The sequence below is a fragment of the Manihot esculenta genome, chromosome 1, assembly GCF_001659605.2.
Source record: "Manihot esculenta cultivar AM560-2 chromosome 1, M.esculenta_v8, whole genome shotgun sequence".
Lineage (NCBI taxonomy): Eukaryota > Viridiplantae > Streptophyta > Magnoliopsida > Malpighiales > Euphorbiaceae > Manihot > Manihot esculenta.
The window spans coordinates 35,405,303-35,428,673 of record NC_035161.2 but is presented as its reverse complement, the minus strand read 5'-3'; the positions used below and the strand labels follow the sequence as shown (position 1 = coordinate 35,428,673).

The 23,371-nt window shown below is 34.2% G+C and overlaps 3 protein-coding genes, 1 non-coding gene and 1 pseudogene across 4 annotated transcripts; 2 read left to right on the top strand and 3 right to left on the bottom strand.

The window, feature by feature from the left end:
- Positions 1 to 1,105: 1,105 nt before the first annotated feature.
- On the bottom strand, positions 1,106 to 3,335 carry LOC110623277 (expansin-A4). Its single transcript, XM_021768220.2, has 3 exons — positions 3,046 to 3,335; positions 2,567 to 2,885; positions 1,106 to 1,876 (listed from the first exon to the last, which is right to left on the bottom strand). Exons 1-3 carry the CDS (start codon positions 3,194 to 3,196, stop codon positions 1,567 to 1,569), a joined length of 780 nt encoding a protein of 259 aa, XP_021623912.1. The 5' UTR covers positions 3,197 to 3,335; the 3' UTR covers positions 1,106 to 1,566.
- Positions 3,336 to 9,133: 5,798 nt separating this feature from the next.
- LOC110623367 lies at positions 9,134 to 13,504 on the top strand (annotated as a pseudogene).
- A 198-nt stretch (positions 13,505 to 13,702) lies between these two features.
- Positions 13,703 to 18,173, bottom strand: LOC110623212 (RHOMBOID-like protein 1). The gene is made up of 6 exons (XM_021768159.2): positions 17,654 to 18,173; positions 16,945 to 17,108; positions 16,046 to 16,209; positions 15,679 to 15,938; positions 15,160 to 15,286; positions 13,703 to 14,822 (listed from the first exon to the last, which is right to left on the bottom strand). The coding sequence occupies exons 1-6, from the start codon at positions 18,019 to 18,021 to the stop codon at positions 14,700 to 14,702; spliced, it is 1,206 nt and encodes a 401-aa protein (XP_021623851.1). The 5' UTR covers positions 18,022 to 18,173; the 3' UTR covers positions 13,703 to 14,699.
- Positions 18,174 to 18,838: 665 nt separating this feature from the next.
- Positions 18,839 to 18,910, top strand: TRNAG-UCC. The gene has a single exon. It is a non-coding gene; the product is annotated as a tRNA-Gly (tRNA).
- An 861-nt stretch (positions 18,911 to 19,771) lies between these two features.
- On the bottom strand, positions 19,772 to 22,889 carry LOC110623084 (respirasome Complex Assembly Factor 1). Its single transcript, XM_021767993.2, has 4 exons — positions 22,496 to 22,889; positions 22,003 to 22,106; positions 20,401 to 20,530; positions 19,772 to 20,287 (listed from the first exon to the last, which is right to left on the bottom strand). The coding sequence occupies exons 1-4, from the start codon at positions 22,610 to 22,612 to the stop codon at positions 20,249 to 20,251; spliced, it is 390 nt and encodes a 129-aa protein (XP_021623685.1). The 5' UTR covers positions 22,613 to 22,889; the 3' UTR covers positions 19,772 to 20,248.
- Between the last annotated feature and the right edge of the window lie 482 nt (positions 22,890 to 23,371).

The window sequence follows — 23,371 nt, the reverse complement described above, 5'->3', positions numbered from 1 at the left end:
ATTAAGTTGTAATAATTACAAGTGAATGACATTTAGTGACTAAATTAAATAAAAGTAAACTATTTAGAAGATAATAAAAGAAATTTTGAAATTGGGTAAAAATATACTAAATAAAAAAGCCCAATTCAAATCCATTCCTATGGATTGGGCCCAAAAACACAGGCGTCCGTGTCCACTTGAAAAAATAATTTTGAATTCTCCATTGAAATTCACTTTCTGAGCCCATATTGTCAACAACTTGAGTAATGCCCATTTCATCTTTTTCAATCCTTCACTATTTATGTTATTTATTTTTTATTTTATAAAATAAAATAATTATCAAATATTTAGAAATACAACTCTAATTTTCCTGTAAAGTATCTTTCTTCCATCAAATTGATTAATTTTAGCTGATTAATATTAAAAAATCCCCACCAAGAAAATGTGTATTAAGATATCAATGTGATTTTTTTTTTCCTTTAAATTTTATGATTTTTATTTATAAGTTAATTATTTCATATATGGAAGTTGTAATTGTTGTTAATTTTATACAGTTTATATGAAGATTTTGGTAAGGGTTATTAAAGGGAGCTAAGGGGTGGGGAAATTTTTTTAATTTAATTTTGATATAATTATTATTGAATTAAACCGTATAAAAACAAGTGAAAATCATTGAAGCTGAAAATGTGGAGTAAGAATTCTGCTCTTCTTTAAGCTGCAAATGTTGTACCAACCTTAACCTACCACATGCACATGCACATGCACATCTCAACGGATCATTAACCTTCAATTATTTCCACAATCAACACACAAAGTGGATTTTGTGTTAAGGTATCCAATGCTCTTTACACTTTGGATTTTTCCTTTTTCATTTTCAGGTGAAAACATGGGAATCCTAAGTTACTTTGTCTCAAAAATTTTAACCAAAGATGGATAGAAAGAGAACCCAACCCCACCATGTGAAATTTTGGTCTTTCTAATTTGTGACATTATTTTTGCTACTGCAACTGCAATACCTGATTAATGAAACTTCATGCCCATCAAAAACCCAAGTTTTTTTATTTTTGTTTTCTTTCTTATAAGAAAATGATGGAAATTTATAGCATTCTTCGTAGCACATTTGGGATAAAATGCAAAAGAAAAAGGAGAAAATGTTATATTATAGGAGACAAACCAAATACATAGCAAATTCAACTATAAATTAGTACAGTACAATACAATACAATACAATTCTCAAAGGTATACCCATCATCATACACTTATATAAGATCAGAACAAAAAAACAAAAAACAGACTAGTACTATATTATATAAGAGCTGCGGGCTTACAATTTTTGTATAGCCACTTCAGCCCCAAACCTCAGCATCTCAAACTTCACCCTCCCCATGGACTTCAGCACGCCAATCAGAACCATCAAAACCGGCCCTTTTTCTCACCCTCATGTCTAAATAAGCTGCTTTAACTTTTCAAACAATTGTGCCAAAAAGGGTAAAAATGGAAATAGATTATGGCGGGACACTTCATTTATTTTAATTTTTTTTTTCTTTTTGGGTTTTTGGGATTTGGTTAAAATTAGATTAAATAAAGTCAGACTCTGAAATTCTTTCCAGTGAATGTTTGACCAAACTGCCAGTTGGCTGGGACTAGGTTCCAAGAAGTAGAAGTGCGCCTGTCACTGCCTGTGACCCTGAATGAGAGTGACTGACCAACCAGAACAGCGTTTGATTGCCAGTTTTGACCCCAGTTGCGGCTCATGCTCATCCATCCAGTCCTTGAACCCTTCACGCTAGCTTTCACAATATCCCCTGCACCCGCCACATTGGAGATCAAAACCAAATTGAAGTAACGGAAACCGTTGATGGTGAACCTCATTCCTCCTCTCTTCCGGCAAGGCACCCTACGCGAATAAACCACAAACCATAAGGACATTATAGTAAATTAAACCATATAACATGTTAGCATGAGACGCGGAGCGTAATTTTAGAGTGGGACATCTGACCAATGTGATGCTTTAGTTTTCTAGTAAAAAAGTGAGGTTCCCATTTCACACTTGTGTTCGCAGTCCCAGAGGAAGAAATCTCTCTCTCTCTCTCTCTCTCTCCCTCCCTCTTTCAAACTTCCGGTTTGTTATGTAAGGAGTTTATATTTTGCAAATTTTAACGATGAACTAATTATTAATCGGTGGAAAGAGAGTAACCACAAGTAAACAACGGAATAAAAAACGGCTCTAACTAACTAACCCCGCGGTCCCCACCCCAGCATAGGATTCGTAAACACTTTCAGGGTTATCAGTTGGTAAATTCAGTGCAACAAAGTGGGCATTTCAGTCATTCAGTCTACATACATAGAACACAATTATATTTATTTTTTTATCAACAACAATTTTCCATCTTATTTTATGAATGAGAAGAAAAGGCATTTTTCTGCATTAACTCTGAAAAAAATGTTTTGCTGCTTAAAAACAATTAAAAATATTTCGTTAAGTAATATAATGTGTATGACTATAATCATGTTTGTTATTTGGCTGATAATTAAGATGGGAGAGTGTGTTGATAATGTTGTAATGAGAAAGGAGAAATTGGCTTACCGGCGGTAGGCAACAGGGACGATGCCGGAACGGTACTCGGCAATCTTGAGGAACATGGGCATGGCAAGGTCGAAGTGGGGGCGAGGAGGGTTGCACCATCCACCATTGTCATTGGGTAGAGCATAATTTGGTGGGCAAAAGTTTGTAGCAGTAATGAAAATGGAAGGGCTGCCTGAGTGACACCATTGTGGGTCATTTGCGCACTTGATTTCAAAGCAAGCACCGCAACTCAGTCCATTGTTGAACAGAGCTGTGCTCAGAGCTGCAGTGCTCACCCCATAACCTTGGCTGTACAAGTTGCCATACCCACAAGCTCCACCTGAGAGAAAAAACACACACAAACACCCGCAAAGAGGATGTTTTTAAAATCCCAATAAATGTAAAAGAGAACATTACAATTTCATAAAGAACTTCAGTTTATAGGTATTTTCTCAAGAATGGAACAATGAGAGTAAATGCAGGGAAACAAAGGGACATACCCATGGTGCCTGAGGCATCAGCACCACCATAGAAGGTTGCATGAGCACTTTGCCAAGCACCACCAGTGTAAACACCTGGAATTCTGGCTTCAGCTATCCACATTACCGACATTGCTAGAATTGCAATAGAAATTACACTACCCACTGCCATTTTCTCTCTTTATTGACTATTAAAACCACCAACAAATACCCACTCCTACTCTGCTGAGAGAGAGAGAGAGACTTAGTGGAGATGTGAGGGTCTGAGGAGAGGAAGAGCAGAGTACTTAAAGAAGAGGCAAAGGGGTAGCTACAGCAAGCAGCAGCAGCAGCTACAGAGGCATTTATTAGAAATGCACATAACATTAGTTCTCCTTGTTCTTTTTCTTGTGTGAAAATAACAAAAGCTCCTCCCACTCTCTTTTCTGGCACGTACTGAATACGCCCCTATGGTTTTTAATCTTTAGAAGGATAGAAGTGGGGTCTACCAGATTTTTTGGAGTACCCTCTCTCTCCTCTCTCCTACTTGATTGGAGTTGAATTCGTACTCGCTCTTTAATGCAAGTGTTTAAATAAAAATTCTTCTTTTAGACCTTTTTGCCCATTTTCCTTCCCTTCCACATCCAGTTTCGTTGCCTGCCATTTTAATTTCTTGGGCACATGATGTGTTCTACGTGGAGAGATATCTTCTGTCTCTCTCTCTTTTTTTTTAATTTTAATTTTGACACTCTTTTCGTCTATTATAATTATTATGATTAAGTTTATATTGCTACTAATTTATATATAAACTAGTTTAGATATTGGTAATTACTACAAATTATTATGAAAAAAATACATTTTAAATATATTAATTAAAATATATTTAAAAACAATTTGGAATGAAGTGAAAATTTTAAAATAATTAAATTCTTTTTATAAATAATTTTTAAAATAATTATATATATGTGTGTGGGGATTGGGGCTTATTCCCATGCAACTAACTAGAATACGTGTGGGCGCCACCATTCACACTACAGCAATGCCCTAAGGGTAAGGGGAGGAATTGTATTTTATTTAAATAAGGAAATCGGGACAAAAGGCAAATCAACTGGAATATTCATTGACAGAGCCATTTTTCTGGTGAGACAAAAATGCCCTTGGATGCTGTTGCATGGCATGACATCACTTAAGGAACCCAGGGACAAAAGTGGATAGGAGCGGAAAAGAGTACAAATCCAGTACACGATAAAACTAAAGAAAAAATGGAAAAGCGCGTGAAAAGGATTAGATCTAAGGTCTAGAGTAGAAAGATTTGGCGAGATCTACGGCTATGATTTGATGGAGAATTTTAGTCAGTGGTTCGCGGGAAGATCTTATGGGGTGTGAGGTGGAAACAAGCTAAACCCCATTAAAATGATGGGGCCCAAATAAGACGACAGAGAGGGGGAGAAAGGGCATCCAACGTGGGGAATGGGACCCACTGAAAGGAAAAGAATCGCCGTAATCATCGGCCCATATACCCCGGTGGGCTTTAACTTTAAAGCCGGGCAGGGAGAGGGAAACACAATGTGGAGACGCGCGCACGCATAAGATCACTACTCTCCAGTCTCCACCACCACTTTTAATTTACCGACTAAAATGATGATACATGCCGCTTGAGATAATCCATCAGCTTTATGCCCTGAATACCACCTCAGCAATAAGCTCAAATAGTTTCTTTTTCTTTCTCTTGGAATTTTGCTATTTGGTCATTAACCTTTTGGATTTCTTGCTTTCTAACCCCTTTCCTATTGTTCTTTTCTTCTGGGTATTGGCAATATTAACTTATTAATTTGTCTACCTACTTTTTTCACTTGTACATCTTCTTCTTCTCTCTCCTTTATTTGGATTGTATAATGATGGTAAACAGGCAATTATAAAAGAAGTAGTTTTTGTTTTTCCTCTTCATTTTTTGGTTATATTAATATTATTTCTGCTTTATTTTTACTAATATTTATAAAATTGAGGGGTTTACTCAATAAATTGGAAAAACATAGAGATGTTTATTTATACAAAGAATGTTTTAAGCTCAAAGAAAATTAAAGTGAATGAAGGCAAACCATTTGAAGTTGACTTCTTGAATACATGACTGCTTTGCCAAGCTAACTGTGTAAGCAATCTTAGAATTCCTGTCTGTACCTTGATTACCCACATTAATTAAGTCAAATATTTTGAACAACATTAACATACCCACATGGGTTTGCTACTTTGCTCATGGAAAATAAGGCTCCATGCTGCATTACTTGCAGGGAATTTCTCTTAGGTAGGTTTGGGATTATTTTGGCAACTGCCTTATTCTGCTGACTTTGATTTTTCAATTTCTTGGAATAATTTTTTTTATGATTATTAAATTTTCATTGACTATCTAGCTTCCATCTTATCCACATGAGATCAGAAAAAAATTTGATTTCTCAAAGGGGGAGGGGGGGAATTGGGGCTTTGGTCATATGATTACCACCAATTCAGGCATGATTGAAGAAAAAGAATTAGGAGTCTTAAGTCTATATATTATAAATAAGTTTCATACCTGCAACCACTCTTTGCTCACAACTCATGCATTGGCATATTTATTATGTTTCATAATTTCTTTTTTCAGCCTTCCATTATTCTGTTTTTTTCAAATATGATATAACTACCCATCAATTAGGTCAACAACTACTACACTAATAATTCACTAATTCAGTATATATCTACTAGTATTGAAGCTCAAAGACTTAAAATTTAAATCCCATTACTCCTTCCCTTTAATGAATTTGATGTGCATAATTAAGCAAAAATATATTTTTTATTTAGCCCTTATATTATGATATAACTCATTAATTGGTTTTTTAATTTTAAAAAATTTATTAATCAGTCTCTTTATCAATTTTAGTCGTTAAATGTTTTACTATTTAATTTTTATATTTTAAAAGAATTTATTAATTATTAATAATTTCTTAATTTTATAAAATATTCATTAGTTAAATTCTTCATATCGAAATTGTTTAAAATTTTTTTTTTTAATACTTAATAACTATGGAGGGATTAATTAATAAATTTTTTTTTAAACTGTTAAAAATATTTTAATGAGATTAATAGACTTTTTTAAATTATTAAAAATATTTTAATGTATTTTCATAATTGATGAATTAATTAGTAAATTTTTTTATAATATTGGAGTTAAATAATAATTTTTTAAAAAATAAAAACATCGATAATTTTCCCTAGCTTATAGGTTGAGGACCTATGAGACTCGAGATTCTGCAGTATTTGGTAGTAGGTAACCATCTGATTTGCAGTATTGGCAACTGATTTTAGCAGCTTGCTATCATTTATTTTTTGTTTGCATTCGTTACCTAGTTCTTTTTGGGGTTGTTAATTACACACACACATATAGTTCCTTAACAAAATGTGATTATGGCCTTTAATATCTAGGAAAGGGAGGGCTGTGCAGGGATGATAATCACAAGTTGTGAACACACATGAGAAAGAGTAGCAGCAAAGATTGATTTGCATGTGGGTAAGGAGAAATACAAATGGGCAGACTTGGGAAAGAGGACAAGTGAATGTGCACCCCACCATCCTTGTCTATGCTCCTTCACAATCACTCCCATGTGATCTTCATACATAAAATTAATCCATGATACATCACCTTATTTGTCAAATTTGGAGGGATATGACCCGTGGTGCTACCAACAGAATGTCACCTCATCAGGGGAATTTATTTTTTTTACAAAAAAAAAAATAATGAAAAACAATGCATATTGATTTTCAACCATCGGATTGGATAGAATTTAAAAATATATAGGATGATGGAGATATTTTAAAGAAAAAGATGGGATGGTTTGGGGTGACATGATTGTGAACCCAAGTAACTAGCAAGAAGAAAGAGCCGAATCCCCACATTGATGCATTGATGCATTGATGAAGCACACTAAGATCAAAATTATGCAGGTGCTGAGCTGTTGGGTTACAGAAGCCAACCTGAGCAACTGACTTTCTGGAACAAAGTCTTACACTTTGGAATAAGTAGATAGGGACATGGTTTCCTTCAAAGCCAGTTTTGACTAAAGGGTGTCAGCCAAAGTAGATGATTGATTGCCCAAATTTGAGACAGGAATTCCATCTTGGAACATATTATTTATGACGCTCTCTTGTCTAATAGTATGAGCATGGGTTAGGGTTACAAAAACTCTAGTATCTAGGTACAGGAATAACTCCAAAATTTTGGCAGAATCAAGAAATGGGTTTTCCCCCTGAATTATTTATTTATAGGAAATAACAATAGATAAAAAAAAAAAAGAAATTAAAAAGCAAAATTTTACTGGAATAATGCAGAAGAGACAGACAGGTTACAGAGCAGTGGAAAAATGATGGTGAAATAGAAAATGATAATACGTCCTTTGAGAGTTTGATTTGGTAGGATTTGCTCTTCACTTGAGGGTTTCACATGGAGTGGGGTACTCATGATTTGCTGTGCCTTACAAACAAGAAAACACCTGTCACCTACATTGGGGAATAAAAATAATTGTTAGGCTTTTTAAATCACAAGAGCATTCATATGAGAATCCAAGAGGATGAATCTTTTTCACACTGTATGATGAATTTGATCTGTAAATAGAAATAGTAAATATATAGCTAGAAAGATGCTGAATTTATATTTAATTGCAGTAAAATAATATTATGAACTACTTTTTTATTGTCTTGCTAATGAAATTGAATGTGAAACTTGAAATCAAAATTCAAATATGATATCAAGGTAGCTTTTTGAAAAATTTCTCCTCCTAATTTTGATGATCAGGGGGTTTGAAAATTGGATCAAAACCAATAATTACAACTAGCAACAATAATGATATTGGGTAATAGTTGAGCAGAAACCAGCATGAAATTGGAAGCTATGATGAGCAGCCTTTGCCGGGTCTCAATCAATCTGTTAGTTGCACGTAGGGACCAATAATCTAAATAATGCAATTTCTGTTTTGATGAAACCCTGCATGCCTAAAGAAACTGGTTTTTCAACTTTACGCAATCTCTATGTGGGAAAAAGAAAAACTTAAAATGTTTCACAAGCAACAAAATAAAAAATAAAATCATATCTGAGAACTTTCTTTTTTTCCATCGTTTACCATCCTCACGACATTACTGATCTTAATATGCTTGCTTTCTTTTGCTTTTGAGGCAAAAGTAAGATCTTCTTGCTTACATATTCCTACACTAGCTCAGTCATAGAAGTAAAGGCGAACGGATACATCGACCAATTTAATTAATTACGTTATTATTAATTAATTATTTATTATTATATCGTAGAGGTAAAATTCCATTAATTTCGAAAAATAACTTAAATAACTCAAATAAATAATATTAATTATTGTAGTAGCTATTAGTCGTTCTATTAGTGAATAATTATTGAAGTCGTAGTTAATAAAATATTTTTTTACCAAACATATTCATGTTGCAGGGGAGTGTTGCTAAAGTAATTGGGGGAAATCATGGTATCCACCACCCAAATGCATGCAAAAGAGAATACAATATGGTCCAACCTGCTTTCATTTGTGTACTGTATGTTTCATTTAAGAATTGTGAATGATGGATTATGACCAGAAATTATTTGGTCTCACCAAGGTAGGTGTTCTTTTCGTTCTACAAGTACCCATTTGTCGGTGAAAAACTATTTATTTAGAATGCAGTAATTCATCACATATTTACCACTTCGCCTACGCTTCCAGCCAGTATTACACTACATTTTATAGTTCAATGCGTAGCTCTGCCAGTTATGATGTTCCACACTGTTGAGCCCATGATTCTTAATGTGTTATCAAAGCAGTGAAAGCCTAACAGTTATATCAGCCTGCAAACATGGTGAGATGAGCCCAATGAGCCTAACCCTAATCAAGACTGACTCAGGCAGATCTATGGGCTAGCTTAGCAAACTAGACCCAAGGTGAGATAGACCTAAGTTAATGGACTAGGCCCGTGAAACTTGTGCCGATCCCAAATGGACTAGACCCAATGTACCATTGGTTCACGGTGGCTGACCAACATGCAAACACTTTATATCCCTCTACTTGTACTTCCTAAATCTATTCCTCTACTATCCTAATTGAGCCTCAGTTCTATACATAGTCCTGCATCAACACATATTCATAGCAAACATGAAACTCAAAAGGCAACAAGTTGTAAAAGTATTATCAATTGCTGCAAACCTTAGTTAAGCTAATGCTTCATAGTGAAATTCAAATGGGATAATGACCAACACAAATCAATTGCTTCACATGAATATTTCTCTAAATACGGGTTCCATGAAGAAATTGTTGCATATCTATTCTAATAGTCATTGGTGATTGATTCACAAACATTATTATTTTTTTAATTTACAATGTAAAAGGCGAGAGGTGGCAACCTTCATCTTCACTACTTCCGAGAAAGCTATATCAATTTCAATAATGTCACTCTTACCATCATTATCCACTTGTTCCATCTTATGTTCTTTCTCCACTTCACTTTCAATATTGCCATTGCTAGCTTTTAGCATCACCCTCACCATGCATTTCATTCATTGGCAGTTTGGTATCCTGGATAATCATATAAAAGTTTTTCATCACGTAGAGATTCCCATAGAAATTTAAAAGATCAAGCACCAAAAATAAATGTGAGCAACAACAAAAGTATTCCAAATTGCCACCCCTTATTCAGAGTTGAAGAAATTGAGCTCCTAGTATTCTTGCTAAGACTCCAAGTTCTTGATTATGGCGGTGAGAGAACTGGCTATGAATGGTGTGGAGGTCAAGGTGCATTCACAGCGGGGGGGAATACGCCGTGCAACCGGTGGCCTCATCTTCTACGTTGTCGCCCAAACGATCAACGCCGTCATCAGCATTGCCTTATAATAATCCGCATCACCAGCAATATGTTTTATCCGACGATTTCAGGCCGTTCAAATGGGTATGTCATGGTTGGTTCCGCTATTTGTGAGAGCTAATATCCTTCTATTCTTTATTTCAATGTATGTCAATGATTGCCCCAAGAACTCAGAATCTTGTATTGGCAAGTTTCTTGGGAGATTCTCGTTCCAACCCGTCAAGGAAAATCCCCTTCTTGTTCCTTCCTCTTCCACGCGAGTGCCTTTTCTCTTGCTTGCTATTTCATGTTTTCATTTGGAAGCTGCTTGACGCTTTAAAGATTTTGAGTTGTGGGATTTGAATATTATGAATCTGAATATCTGAATTTCATTTCATGTTCTCATAATGTTTAGTGTGTGAATATTTGGGGATTTTGATTATTCCTTTGCTGGGCTGGAAGCGTTATTGCAATTATTGTGAACTTAGGTGCATTAGTTACTGTGAACTTCAACTGGGTTTTCCTTTTTATTTGGCTGGAATGCTAAAACTAGATGAAGCATTTTCCAACTATTGAGCTCGTACTTTTGTTAACATAACACAAATATCTTGGAATCTTTGCAGGAACTTTCAGGTGGTTATCCAATTATGCCTTTAAAGATGTGCCGTTTAGAGTTTTTCATGGTTTACTGTACTGTTTATCGACAACAGATGGAGCTATATTCTGTTTTATTTGATTTGGGTCTGGGAAAGCAGAGACTTTATTTTTTTTTCTCTTCTATTCTTTTTTCGGGTCGAATGTGTTATTGTGTTGTTCGTTTCTTCAGATTAGAGAAGATGGGAGCGCTGGATGTGGATAAAGTGGTTCATCGGCATCAAGCTTGGCGCCTCATTTCTTGCATATGGTTGCACGCTGGTGTCTTCCATTTACTTGCTAACATGTTGAGTCTTGTATTTATTGGAATTCGCCTTGAGCAAGAATTTGGGTTCAGTATGCATCCACTTTCTTATTTTCTCCTTTGCTATTATCTTTGTCATGCTTTTATGTGAAACCTGCTTCATTTAAGATTATATTGATTTCAACTTTGGGAAAAGGTAAATGTGGCTGTCTGGTATATGACAGTACAAATAAGTGATACTTAATAGTAGTTCTTTGCAGTGAATGCAAGAATTAATGATTGTTTGTTCGGTCATTTAAATTATGGGTCTTAAATTAATAACATAAAGATTGCTGGGCTCATTGGGTTCATTGATCTGATAATTGAAAAAAAAGTTATGTATTCTACCCAATTTAAATGCTGAAACTATATCTGAATATTGTGTGTTGTCTACTTTGAGTTGGAAGTTTTTGAAGAAATGAATGATATTTAAAGGTCTGTGAATATCTGGATATATATCAATTGACCCTGTGATGCTAACTATGTACTTGCATCTAAGGAATTTCATGGATGAATACTCTATCCAATCACAATGCAGAAATTTGAAACCAGAAAACTTACACAAACACACTAGAAAAGCTACAATCTAAGGCTTGGCTGGTTCAGACTGCCCTCATATATAAAAAAAATCTCCATAGTAGATCTGCAGGTTCATGAATATGTTTATGGATGATGAATTGAAAAGGGATTGAGTGGAGAGTGGAAGTCTCTGAACTTGTGTGTGGCATTGGATCATTTTGTTATTCTTGGTTGAACATTAGTTCACAGTTAACACTGCTCAAAGTACAAATCATAATTTTTCTTTCATTTACATTTTTACAGTTCAAATTGGATTGGTCTGTCATTTTTGGTTTTGCTGGGAGTTTGTTGTCGGCTCTTTTTATTCAGTTGGGTATCTCCATCGGTGCCTCTGGTGCACTTTTTGGTCTACTAAGAGGCATGCTCTTAGAGCTGATCACAAACTGGACCATATATGCAAATAAGATGTATGTAGTTGCCTAGTTTCCTAATAAATATCTCACCGCTCGAAGAATGCAATATTTGTAGCCTAACTAACTTATTTTCCTTTTTTTTTATAGTGCAGTTGGCAGCACGAATGACTCTTATTTTGATCATTGTAATAAATTTAGCAGTTGGAATCCTTCCACATGTAGACAATTTTGCCCATATTGGAGGATTTCTTTCTGGTTTTCTTCTTGGATTTGTGTTGTTAATTTGGCCCCATTTTGGGTGGGTTAACCGAAAGGCTTGTCCTCCTGGATACATTGATATCAGCATGTATTCATTGATATCAGTATGTATTATGGGTGGTCTCTCTGATGCTACTGATTTTTGGGTAAGTTTGTTTTTTATGTTTGAGATTTGGTTTAGTTACTTGATTGTGAGTGTATTTTAATGGATTCATCAGTATGAGTAAAATAACATTTTTCAGCATTCGGAGAAAATTAGCTAAGTGAGGTATAAATAAGGCCAGTGGTTAGTTTCTCTTATTAGATTTTCATAGCTTGAGCTTTTGTACCATGTAGGGTACCTTGTGGTACACTGTACAATTAATTATGTTGTCAAAATAAAATGATTAAGAGAAGGCTCCATTAGTTCTTTACCTTTACCTTGTATAATTGAAAAGGTCATTGCAAATTCAGGAAATGTTTGTCCGGCACTGTTAGAATTCTTGGGAGTCTTCTTAACAGACTCACTGTGCTATTTTTCTTCTTCCAGATTTACTGCTGGGTTGGTTGCACTTCTTCAAGGGGTAGATTTGAATAATCACTGTTTTTGGTGTCATTATTTGAGTTGTGTCCCTACTTCATTATTGAGCTGCAACAACTCGCAGAAAGCCTATTGTGAGGTAACTGGTTTCTCTACTGTCCCTTATTTGCATGCTTTTCATTGGTTTGGATGCATTTTTCCTGTTGGATAGGAGCAAAGACTATCAGTGAAAGGAAATATATGATATTTTGGGAAGCTGTATATTTATTGAGATAAGTCAGGCTATGTATAGCGAATGTGCATTCTCCAATATTGGTGCTACAAAGCTTGATTCTTTCTGATCAAACAAAATGATTAGCATTTCATAGTGCTTATACTGTATTTGTTTTTGATTTCTTCTTGCCATTCCTATAACTATCATTGTCTTTCCAGTCAAGCCAAATTGGAAATCAATTCAACTTGACATGCCTGAGCAATGGGAAAAATCACACCTATCAACTGTAAGATATTTCAGCAGTTGTCCTCTCAGCTCTGCAGATAATGTGCACGGATAGATGAAACAACTTTCAGTTTAATAAAATTGTTGCATGCATTTGTAGCCAACTTTCTTCCATATTCAAGGATTAATGATAGGTTTGGTATGAGGTTAGCAAAACAAGATTAATAGTTAACGATCCATTTTTGGTGTAATAATTAACTAAACAAGATTAGTCCGTAAATTTTTTCATTAACAACAATTTGATCATTGGGATATGAAAATTAGAGCAATTCTCCCCAAATTTACTTTAATGCTTGCGAAGGAAAATAACTACTTTATTTTTCACTTTAGTGTTTGGATAAATAAAGGCTGGAAGGGAAAATAATTTTTATTTTTTTTGCAAAGAAAATAATTCACACTTTTCAATGCAAAATCTCAACTCTTTTATCACTTTCTCTTCTATTTATAAAAAAATAAGTAGGAGAAAATAAAAATCGATAGGGAAAAGTAAAATTTCCCTCTTTATTGTTCTCTCTTCCAAACAATGTTTATTTTCCTTCACTTCCAATTTACCCTTACCCAAACAATGTGTAAATCTCACTATTTCAATAGTTTAAAAAAAAAAAAAAAAAAAAAAACCTTCTAAATTGCTAAGTTCACTTTCCCTATCTCTCTTTTTCTCCTACAATCTCTCTCTCTATCCCTCCCCATTTGTTATCTCCATTTTTTTTTTTCTATTTTAGTCGGAATGCTTGCTTCCATCTCTATAGTAGAGCTGCAACTCAAATGGCAAAAACTATTTAGAGTCTGTTTAGTATCGTTGTTGAAAAAAAAGCATTTTCTTAGAAGTATTATTTAAAGAATATTAAAATATAATTTAAAAATATTTTAAACATAATTTAATCATAAAAACATCAAAATAACAAAAATAAAAATTCCAAACTACTTTTTCCAACACCTAAATTGGTGCAGTTTTTAAAAAAGTTATTTTTTAACCCCTAAACGCATTGCCAAACACCCCTCTAGTCCCTAGACGGAGGAATCTCTTAGTTTGATGTTTGCAAAATCTACGGACTAAATACTCTAAACTCATGGTGAATAGGCCATAAAGAAAATAGAAAGAAGGGGGAAAAGGACCGAGAAAGGAGAGATTAGTCATGATAGAGTTTCTGATTTTATACTTTTCACCATTTTATGCAAAAATCAGTAGGCACGATCACCATTGGGTTTAATCAAAGAGCCCTAAAGCTTTTGCTTGTTTTTCTACATTTTGTCTTGGGTTGGCTTTGCCATCAGCAAGCCCTCTTCAGATTTGAGAGTTGAGACAGTAATCTCGTAGCTACTTTGCAATTGTAATTTTTTCTAATGAAGTAGAATATTTATCCTTTGGGAAACAAAAACTGACCTTTTCTTTTTTTTTTTTTTCAAAGAATTTAAAGTTTTTGAACAACTTTATACATTCATTAAAAAAGAAAAACAAAATTTAAAACAAACAAAGCTTTTTTTTTTTTTTTGGCCAAATGCATTTCCAAATTCACATCCTTGAATTTGAAATTCAGCAGATGCAGACGGATAGAGTTGATTCATTCAGCTATGACTAGTTATGACACAATTCTGTAAATCGTGTGACACAAGAAAGTTGGCTACAAATGCATAAATGCATGCAACAATTTTGTTAAACAGAAAGTTGGCTACAGTTTCATCTATCCGAGGACATTAACTGCAGAGCTGAGAGCATAACTGCTGAACATGGGAAGACGAAATATCTGAGAGTTGATAGGTGTGACTTTTCCCATTGCTCAGGCATGTCAAGTTGAATTGATTTCCAATTTGGCTTGACTGGAAAGACAATGATAGTCATAGGAATGGCAAGAAGAAATCAGAAACAATTACAGCAAAACAACAATAGAAGCACTATGAAATGCTAATCATTTTGTTTGATCAGAGATTGAATTGGCACAAGAAGAAGAAGAATCAGGCTTTGTAGCACCAATATTAGAGAAGCACATTGGCCATACATAGCCTGACTTATCTCAATAAATATACAGCTTTCAAAAATATCCTATATTTCCTTTCAGTAATATCTTTTCCACTCCAATTGCTTCTATTCAACAGGAAAAATGCATCCATACTAATGAAAAACATGCAAATAAGGGATAGTATAGAAATCAGTTACCTGACAATAGGCTTTCTGCGAGTTGCAGCTCCATAGTGAAGTAGGGACACAGCTCAAATAATGACACCAAGAACAGTGATTATTCAAATCTACTCCTCGAAGGAGTGCAACCATCCCAGATGTAAATCTGGAAGAAGAAAAATAGCACAGTGAGTCTGTTAAGAAGACTCCCAAGAATTCTAACAGTGCCAGACAAACATTTCCTGAATTCACAATGATGTTTTCAGTTATATAAGGTAAAGGTAAAGAACTAATGGAGCCTTCTCTTAATCATTTCATTTTGACAACATAATTAATTGGACAGTGTACCACAAGGTACCCTATATGGTACAAAAGTTCAAGCAATGATAATATGAAAATCTAATAAGAGAAACTAACCATTAGTCTAATTTATACCTTACTTAGCTAATTTTCTCCATATGCTGAAAAAGACTATTTTAATCATTCTGATGAATCCATTAAAATACACTCACAATCAAATAAGTAAACCAAATCCCAAACATACAAAAACAAACTTACCCAAAAATCAGTAGTATCAGAGAGACAACCCATAATACATACTGATATGTCCTGTGTCTAGATTTAGCTGGAGGTGCAATGTATCCAGGAGGACAAGCCTTTCGTTTAACCCACCCAAAATGGGGCCGAATTAATAACACAAATCCAAGAAGCAAACCAGAAAGAAATCCTCCAATATGGGCAAAATTGTCTACATGTGGAAGGATTCCAACTGCTAAATTTATTACAATTATCAAAACAAGAGTCATTAGTGCTGCCAACTGCACCAAAAAAAAGAAGGAAAAATCCATATAAGTTAGTTAGGCCACAAATATTGCATTCTTCGAGCGGTGAGATATTTATTAGGAAACTAGGCAACTACATATACCTTATTTGCATATATGGTCCAGTTTGTGATCAGCTCTGAGAGCATGCCTCCTAGTAGGCCAAAAAGTGCACCAGAGGCACCGACAGAGATACCCAACTGAATAAAAAGAGCCGACAACAAACTCCCACCAAAACCAGAAATGACATAGACCAATCCAATTCGAACTGTAAAAATGTAAATGAAAGAAAAATTATAATTTGTACTTTGAGCAGTGTTAACTGAGAACTAATCTTCAACCAAGAATAACAAAATGATCCAATGCCACACACAAGTTCAGAGACTTCCACTCTCCACTCACTCCCTTTTCAATTCATCATCCGATTTTTTTATATATGAGGGCAGTCTGAACCAGCCAAGCCTTAGATTTTTAGCTTTTCTAGTGTGTTTGTGTAAGTTCTCTGGTTTCAAATTTCTGCATTGTGATTGGATAGAGTATTCATCCATGAAATTCCATAGATGCAAGTCCATAATTAGCATCACAGGGTCAAATTGACAGATATCAAGATATTCACAAACCTTTAAATATCATACATTTCTTCAAAAGCTTCCAACTCAAAGTAGACAACAGACAACATTCAGATATATTTTCGGCATTTAAATTGGGTAGAGTACATAACTTTTTTTTTCAATTATCGGATCCATGAACCCAATGAGCCCAGCAACCTTTATGTTATTAATTTAAGACCCATAATTTAAAAGACCGAACAAACAATAATTAATTCTTGCATTCACCGCAAAGAACCACTATTAAGTATCACTTATTTGTACAGTCATATACCAGACAGCCACATTTACCTTTTCCAAAAGTTGAAATCAATATAACCTTAAATGAAGCAGGTTTCACATAAAAGCATGACAAAGTTAACAGCAAAGGAGAAAATAAGAAAGTGGATGCATACTAAACCCAAATTCTTGCTCAAGGCGAATTCCAATAAATACAAGACTCAACATGTTAGCAAGTAAATGGAAAACACCAGCGTGCAACCATATGCAAGAAATGAGGCGCCAAGCTTGATGCCGATGAACCACTTTATCCACCTCCAGCGCTCCCATCTTCTCTAACCTGAAGAAACGAACAACACAATAACACATTAGACCCGGGAAAAGAAAATAAGATAAAAAACTAATGTCTCTGCTATCTCAGACCCAAACCAAAAAAAGAGAATATAACTCCATCTGTTGTCGATAAACAGTATAGTAAACCATGAAAAACTCTAAAGGGCACGTCTTTAAACGCATAATTGGATAAACTACCTGAAAACCCTGCAAGATTCCAAGATTTTTGTGCTAAGTTAACAAAATACGAGCCCAATAATTGGGAAATGCTTCATCTAGTTTTAGCATTCCAGCCAAATAAATCGGAAAATCTAGCGGAAGTTCACAGTAACTAATGCACCTAAGTTCACAATAATTGCAACTACGCTTCCTGCCCAGCAAAGGAAAAATCAAGATCCCCAAATATTCACCCACTAAACATAAAGAGAACAAGCAATGAAAATTCAAATATAGAGATTCATAATATTCAAATCCCACAACTCAAAATCTTTAAAGTTTCAAGTAACCTCCAAATGAAAACATGAAATAGCAAGCAAAAGAAAAGGCACTCACGTGGAAGAGGAAGGACCAAGAAGGGGATTTTCCTTGACGGGTTGGAACGAGAATCTCCCAAGAAACTTGCCAGTACAAGATTCCGAGTTCTTGGGGCAATCATTGACATACATTGAAATAAAGAATAGAAGAATATTAGCTATCACAAAAAGTGGAACCGACCATGACATCCACCGCCTGAACGGCCTGGAATCGTCGGATAAAACATATTGCTGGTGCTGCGGATTATTATAAGGCAATGCTGATGACGGAGTTGATCTTTTGGGCGACAACTTAGAAGATGAGGCCACCGGTTGCACAGCGTATTCCCCCCGCTGGGAATGCACCTTGACTTCCACACCATTCATAGCCAGCTCTCTCACCGCCATAATCAAGAACTTAAAGTCTTCGCTGATACTGCCAACTTCACATTAGAGGTGAGATCACAAAATGTGAAGAGAAACGGTTGTGTCACACGAACACATCACACGGAGACAGAGAGAAGGGAGATTGCTGAGGCGAGGGAAATAAGTCGGCAGTCTGTTTGATTATTTAACATGGTGGATAATCTGAATATATATATATATCAAAAAATAAATTATTAAAATTAAAAATATTACTTTTCAATATATATTAAATAAATAAGTATTAATAAATTAATTAATAGAGATTTATAATTTGAAATAAATTAAAAAGCAATAGATTTATTTTTATGAAAGGTAAAGAACATTATAAAAGTGCAAAAAATGATTATTCTTTTAAATAAATAAAGTCATTTTTCTTCTTTAAAAATGGTTTTATTTTTCATTTAAGTATAAAACTTTTTTTTTAATTGCATTAAACATGAGAAAATATAAAAAATATTTTCTAAAAATGTTTCCAAATAGAATCTTCATTGTGACAAATAAGAGATATATTTTTTCATTGGGTGTCCAAGCTGGCAAGCTCTTTCCATTGTAGATACATGATTACGTTGGTGATGAATGAATATAGTTTTGCCCTAAACATATCCCACTCATTAAACATTCTTATTATTACCTATTTTTATAAGATATATATTAACTGACATATACATACGTCAAACTTATGTCTATTCCTCCAATGCAACATTATCCTTAAAACAGGCTAGGAACCTTTCTCGTAACATTTATGGGAAAAATTGAATCTGCATCTGAGATCTATTTATTCTTCGGTACCTACCAACAAGCGTTTGTAGTCCAACGGTTAGGATAATTGCCTTCCAAGCAATAGACCCGGGTTCGACTCCCGGCAGACGCATGATTTTTTTAGCATTCCCCATTTGGTCCTTTTTAGCATTTACGGCGTCGTTACGTTAAGGGGGCAAAAATAATAACAGATGAGCAATCGCCACGTTTTGATTATCAACGGCGCTTACACAAAAGCTAGATTGATGGCTTCAAAACCATCCAGAAGCTCAAAAACGGGGCATCCTTCTATTTATTTATTTAATATATTATTACATTACTGGATTTTTTTTATACATCACTTCGATATCTCACATAAAAATAATTAACATTATTAAATTTATATTTATTAATAATTTTATATTTAAATTTAAGTTCTATAAGTAAAATGTTTAATTTAAAGATATTCTATTGATGTTTAACTTAATAATCCAACAGCATAAATGAGAAATTGATCAATGGGAGTTTGAATGTATTAATAAAAATATATTATTTGGTACCGCGAAATTATCTAGACCCGAGGGGGAAAATCAATTTTCAAAACTACAAGGTTTAATGTATTTTTATTTTCTTCTAAAAAAATGTACTTTATTTACTTTCATTAGTAACAAAAAGTTGAAAATATTATTGTTTAAAATTGCAATTAATTTATCGAAATAAGTGATCATTGACAAAATCGAGAATACGTTTAAGAAATTTCGAATAAGACTAATCAATCAAATGTTTTTGCATCGGAGAGAAAACTCATTTCCAATTTCAACTATATCTTAATAATTCATAAACCACGAACAAGATATTTAACGTTCAATATAAAATTTTGACAATGTGCATTTTAACGGGCGGACAAAAAAAAAAACTTCCAAGTTTGTGATTTGCGTGATTTTGCTGATACAAATTCAAGTTGCTGAAATTCACAGATAAAAGTTAGTGAGCATAGGTAAAATTAAACCCTTGCTCACGCAATTATAATTATCAGCATACAAAATCTTCACGCATTTGGCTTTGCAGCACATTGCTTTCAATCTCTCCCAGCAGGGAAGTACAATTAGGAATAGGAAACCAGTTGCTGTTTCCACAGGTTCCTCATCTGGAAGAAAAAAAAAAAAGACTTCCTATCTATACAAACTGCATTGAGCATTCAAAATGAGCCAATTCAGAATTTTGATTCCCAGATGTTGCAATTTCTGACATTTATGATAACATTGATTTATCATCAATGAGAACTTTGCATTCTAAATGCATCCTGAAATCAAAGGTGTTGCACAATCATGGTGTATCTAAGTGATAATAATAGCAAGAACTTTCTCATTGTTTTCAGGGCATATGTAATGGTGCCGCATACAACTTAGTAAGATCAAATGACAATTTAATAGTGGAGGCACAAGGCAGCCAAATTGGTGTACCAAGCTAATCAGAAATGCGCCAAGCTATATACTAGAGTCCATGAAAGCTGAAGAGCAAAGAAAGGTAAAATAGGGCTTGTTATTTCCTTAGATAAATGTAACATGCTTGAAGACAGCATTGCATTGAAAGAGAGAGAGATAATGACAAAGAGATAAGTACCAGAAAGAGAGTAATAGAAGCAAAAAGCCCCTCTTGAAGGAGAGCACCATGACCACCAAATTCTTCCTCATCAACCTTTAATATCATTGAATAATAACCATATACAATCCCAGAGGATATCATGAGAAAACTGCCAAACCAAATCACCAGCAGAACTTTAGCAATCCACCATGGACAATAGCAAACAATAAAGATTTTTTCAAGTGAAATCCATGAAATTTCAATAAATAAAATGTTTACATATCTTCATTTGTGTATTGGACTTGGTGCAACGTACAGTATTCAGTCCTATTAAGTCAAACATACAATTTGAATTTTGAATTATACATACGTGGGAAGCAGACATTTTAGTCTAGGTGAACGTCAGAAACATGAACTTATGTTAATTACTCTATATAGGAAAACTGGCATCACACGACAAGCGAGTCCAAACTTTGTCCACCGTGCCTATACACACAACTTGAACACCACTCTAGTTATTCCTACATTGTCCATCTAAACCACTCCAAATTCATCCTCACATCAACATCACAGACCGAAAACACACTCCCCATTGTGCATCTGAACCATTCTATAATATCTACCTTGACCTTGTCCCATTAGATTTAATGATGGTCCCTAATAACATTTCCTAAATGTTCCATCTGAATGTTACCTAGATGCAGTTTGTTATGGGAACCTCGATCATTGCATCATTACAAAAGTATACATTCTCACAATAACTGTCTAACTGGAGACAGAGAAAGGTATTTCTAGGAAAAGAATTTCAGTTTAGTTCGTCACCTTCTTCTCGAAAATCTATAATACAGGAATATTAATATGAAACAGCAGTAAATCAAAAGAGGAAAGTAAACAGTTTTTTTTATCAGAAACACTTTTTTCATCTGGAAAATGTCCATCATGGGTGGCTCGTAACATGGTAAAGGATATTGTGCACTTCCCTCGCACTTGGTGCTTCAAGCAATAAAAAACATATTGTCTTTAATACCTTAATGGCTTAACCCCTTTTATTTAAAGAAAAACTGGGAAAGCCTCCTTTTCGAGGCATTCTCAAGAGGCTATTGGTTTAGTTCTCTAACCTAGATACAACAATCTGATTTTGGTGAAGCTCAAAGGGGCATTTACTTGTACACTCGTCATTAGCTTTCCATGTACAGCTCCTATACGATAAAAAACAGCAAATCCCTAGATATACACGGAGATGGCATGGAACCTGTAAAATCAACCACAACTTGCTAAAAGATATCCATTTATATTCAAATACACAACCTGGCGGCGCCATTTTAACATGTTATGTTGAAGATCTTAGAAGCACAGTTTGGGGATTTGTTAATATTTCCGACTAGTTATTCTAATACTGATATCACAAGCATAAGTAAGATCATAGTAAATTTTTATGAAATCCGTGCTTGCAAGTTGCAATCTCAGTTTCATTACATGTCCACCTGACTTAGTTATATAGTTTGAACAGTTAGAGGATTTATTAAAATTTCTTCCAATAGAAACACTCCAAATAGTAACTGAAAATAGCATTTGAAAGAAAAGTTTGCAAAATTATACAGTTAGCAAACAGAAGACAAGGGTGCCTAATGTCCAACTTACACGGCGATCCATATGCCCCCAACCACAGGTATAGCGCCCCAAAGCAACCCACACAGAATTGCCACTACTTGCCTAATCCAATGCAAGACATCACCCAATTGATCCTGAGGAAAAAATACACACATATACAGATTACTAATCAATAACTTCAAAAGTATGTTGATAAAGCCCTAATTCCTCACCATGAACTTTTGCACTGAGGCATTACAATTTGTATGTCTATTACAAGCCACTGAAAGGTAATCCAGAGTCCAATTTGGATTAATGGGTTTAACTCCAAAACCGGTATTAAGCTAAAACATACCAGAATAACAATCTATATTCACTGCATAATGCAGTAGCGGTCTGGCAATCGAGTCCACAACGGATTTTATATCTAGTAATTTACTCGACACTCAATAAAATTGATTACTTGAATATTAAGAAATTAACAAATAAAAATTAATATATATAAAGAGAGAGAGAGAAAATGAAGATTCGAAAAGGAAGCAACCTTATCCCATGAAGCCTCTGGATCCAACAATTTAGCAAATTTGAAAGGAGACAAATGACCGTTTTGATGTTGCTGTAACTGCTGATTATTCAATTTAGTCGATTTCCCTTCTTTCATTGTTGGTCAAACTACCAAATAGTATAAGTTCTGCAAAAAGGGAAAAAGAAAATCGAATCTACAGCAAGTCAGCAACCAAAGAAGTCCTTCAATAGCTTAATTTTCAGTTCGTAGGGATTGTAGGTTGGAAGGATTGTCAATGGCGGCCGAGTCAAAAACGAACTAGGGTTGGATTTGATTGCCGAAAGAGAGATCGAATTTGAGGAAAATAATAAAAATTGAAGTGCCTGGCTGTAGATCTGCAGCAACCAGCGAGGATGTATCGTGGAGATTGATATATATATTTTTTTAGTTGAAATTTATTTATGCATATAACATATTCCTGCTTTAGTGCGCTGCACGTGCTACTTTAATCGTTAAATTTTCCATTATCTGTTTATAAAATTGAAAATTAAAGTAATAGTTTTATTATTCATTTATGCATTATTAATCATATAAAATTATTTATAATGTATACTTTTCATAAAAATATTTATATGCATAATAAAATAAATAAAGGTATAAATTGTTTGATATGTTTTTATTTTATTTTATTTTATTTTATCATGTCAAACAACATTACAAAATTGTAAAAGCAATGAATGCTGTAAAAAACGTTTTAATATTTAAAAAAAAGCTAAGAAAACCATCCACCCGACAAGAAACCACCCGATAAAAGTTTAACAGTATGTAATTATTCTTGCATCACTGCTCAATTTTATCTCATACTTATTAGAGAATTTTAATTTAATATATATTTTTTACTTTATTTTTATTTTC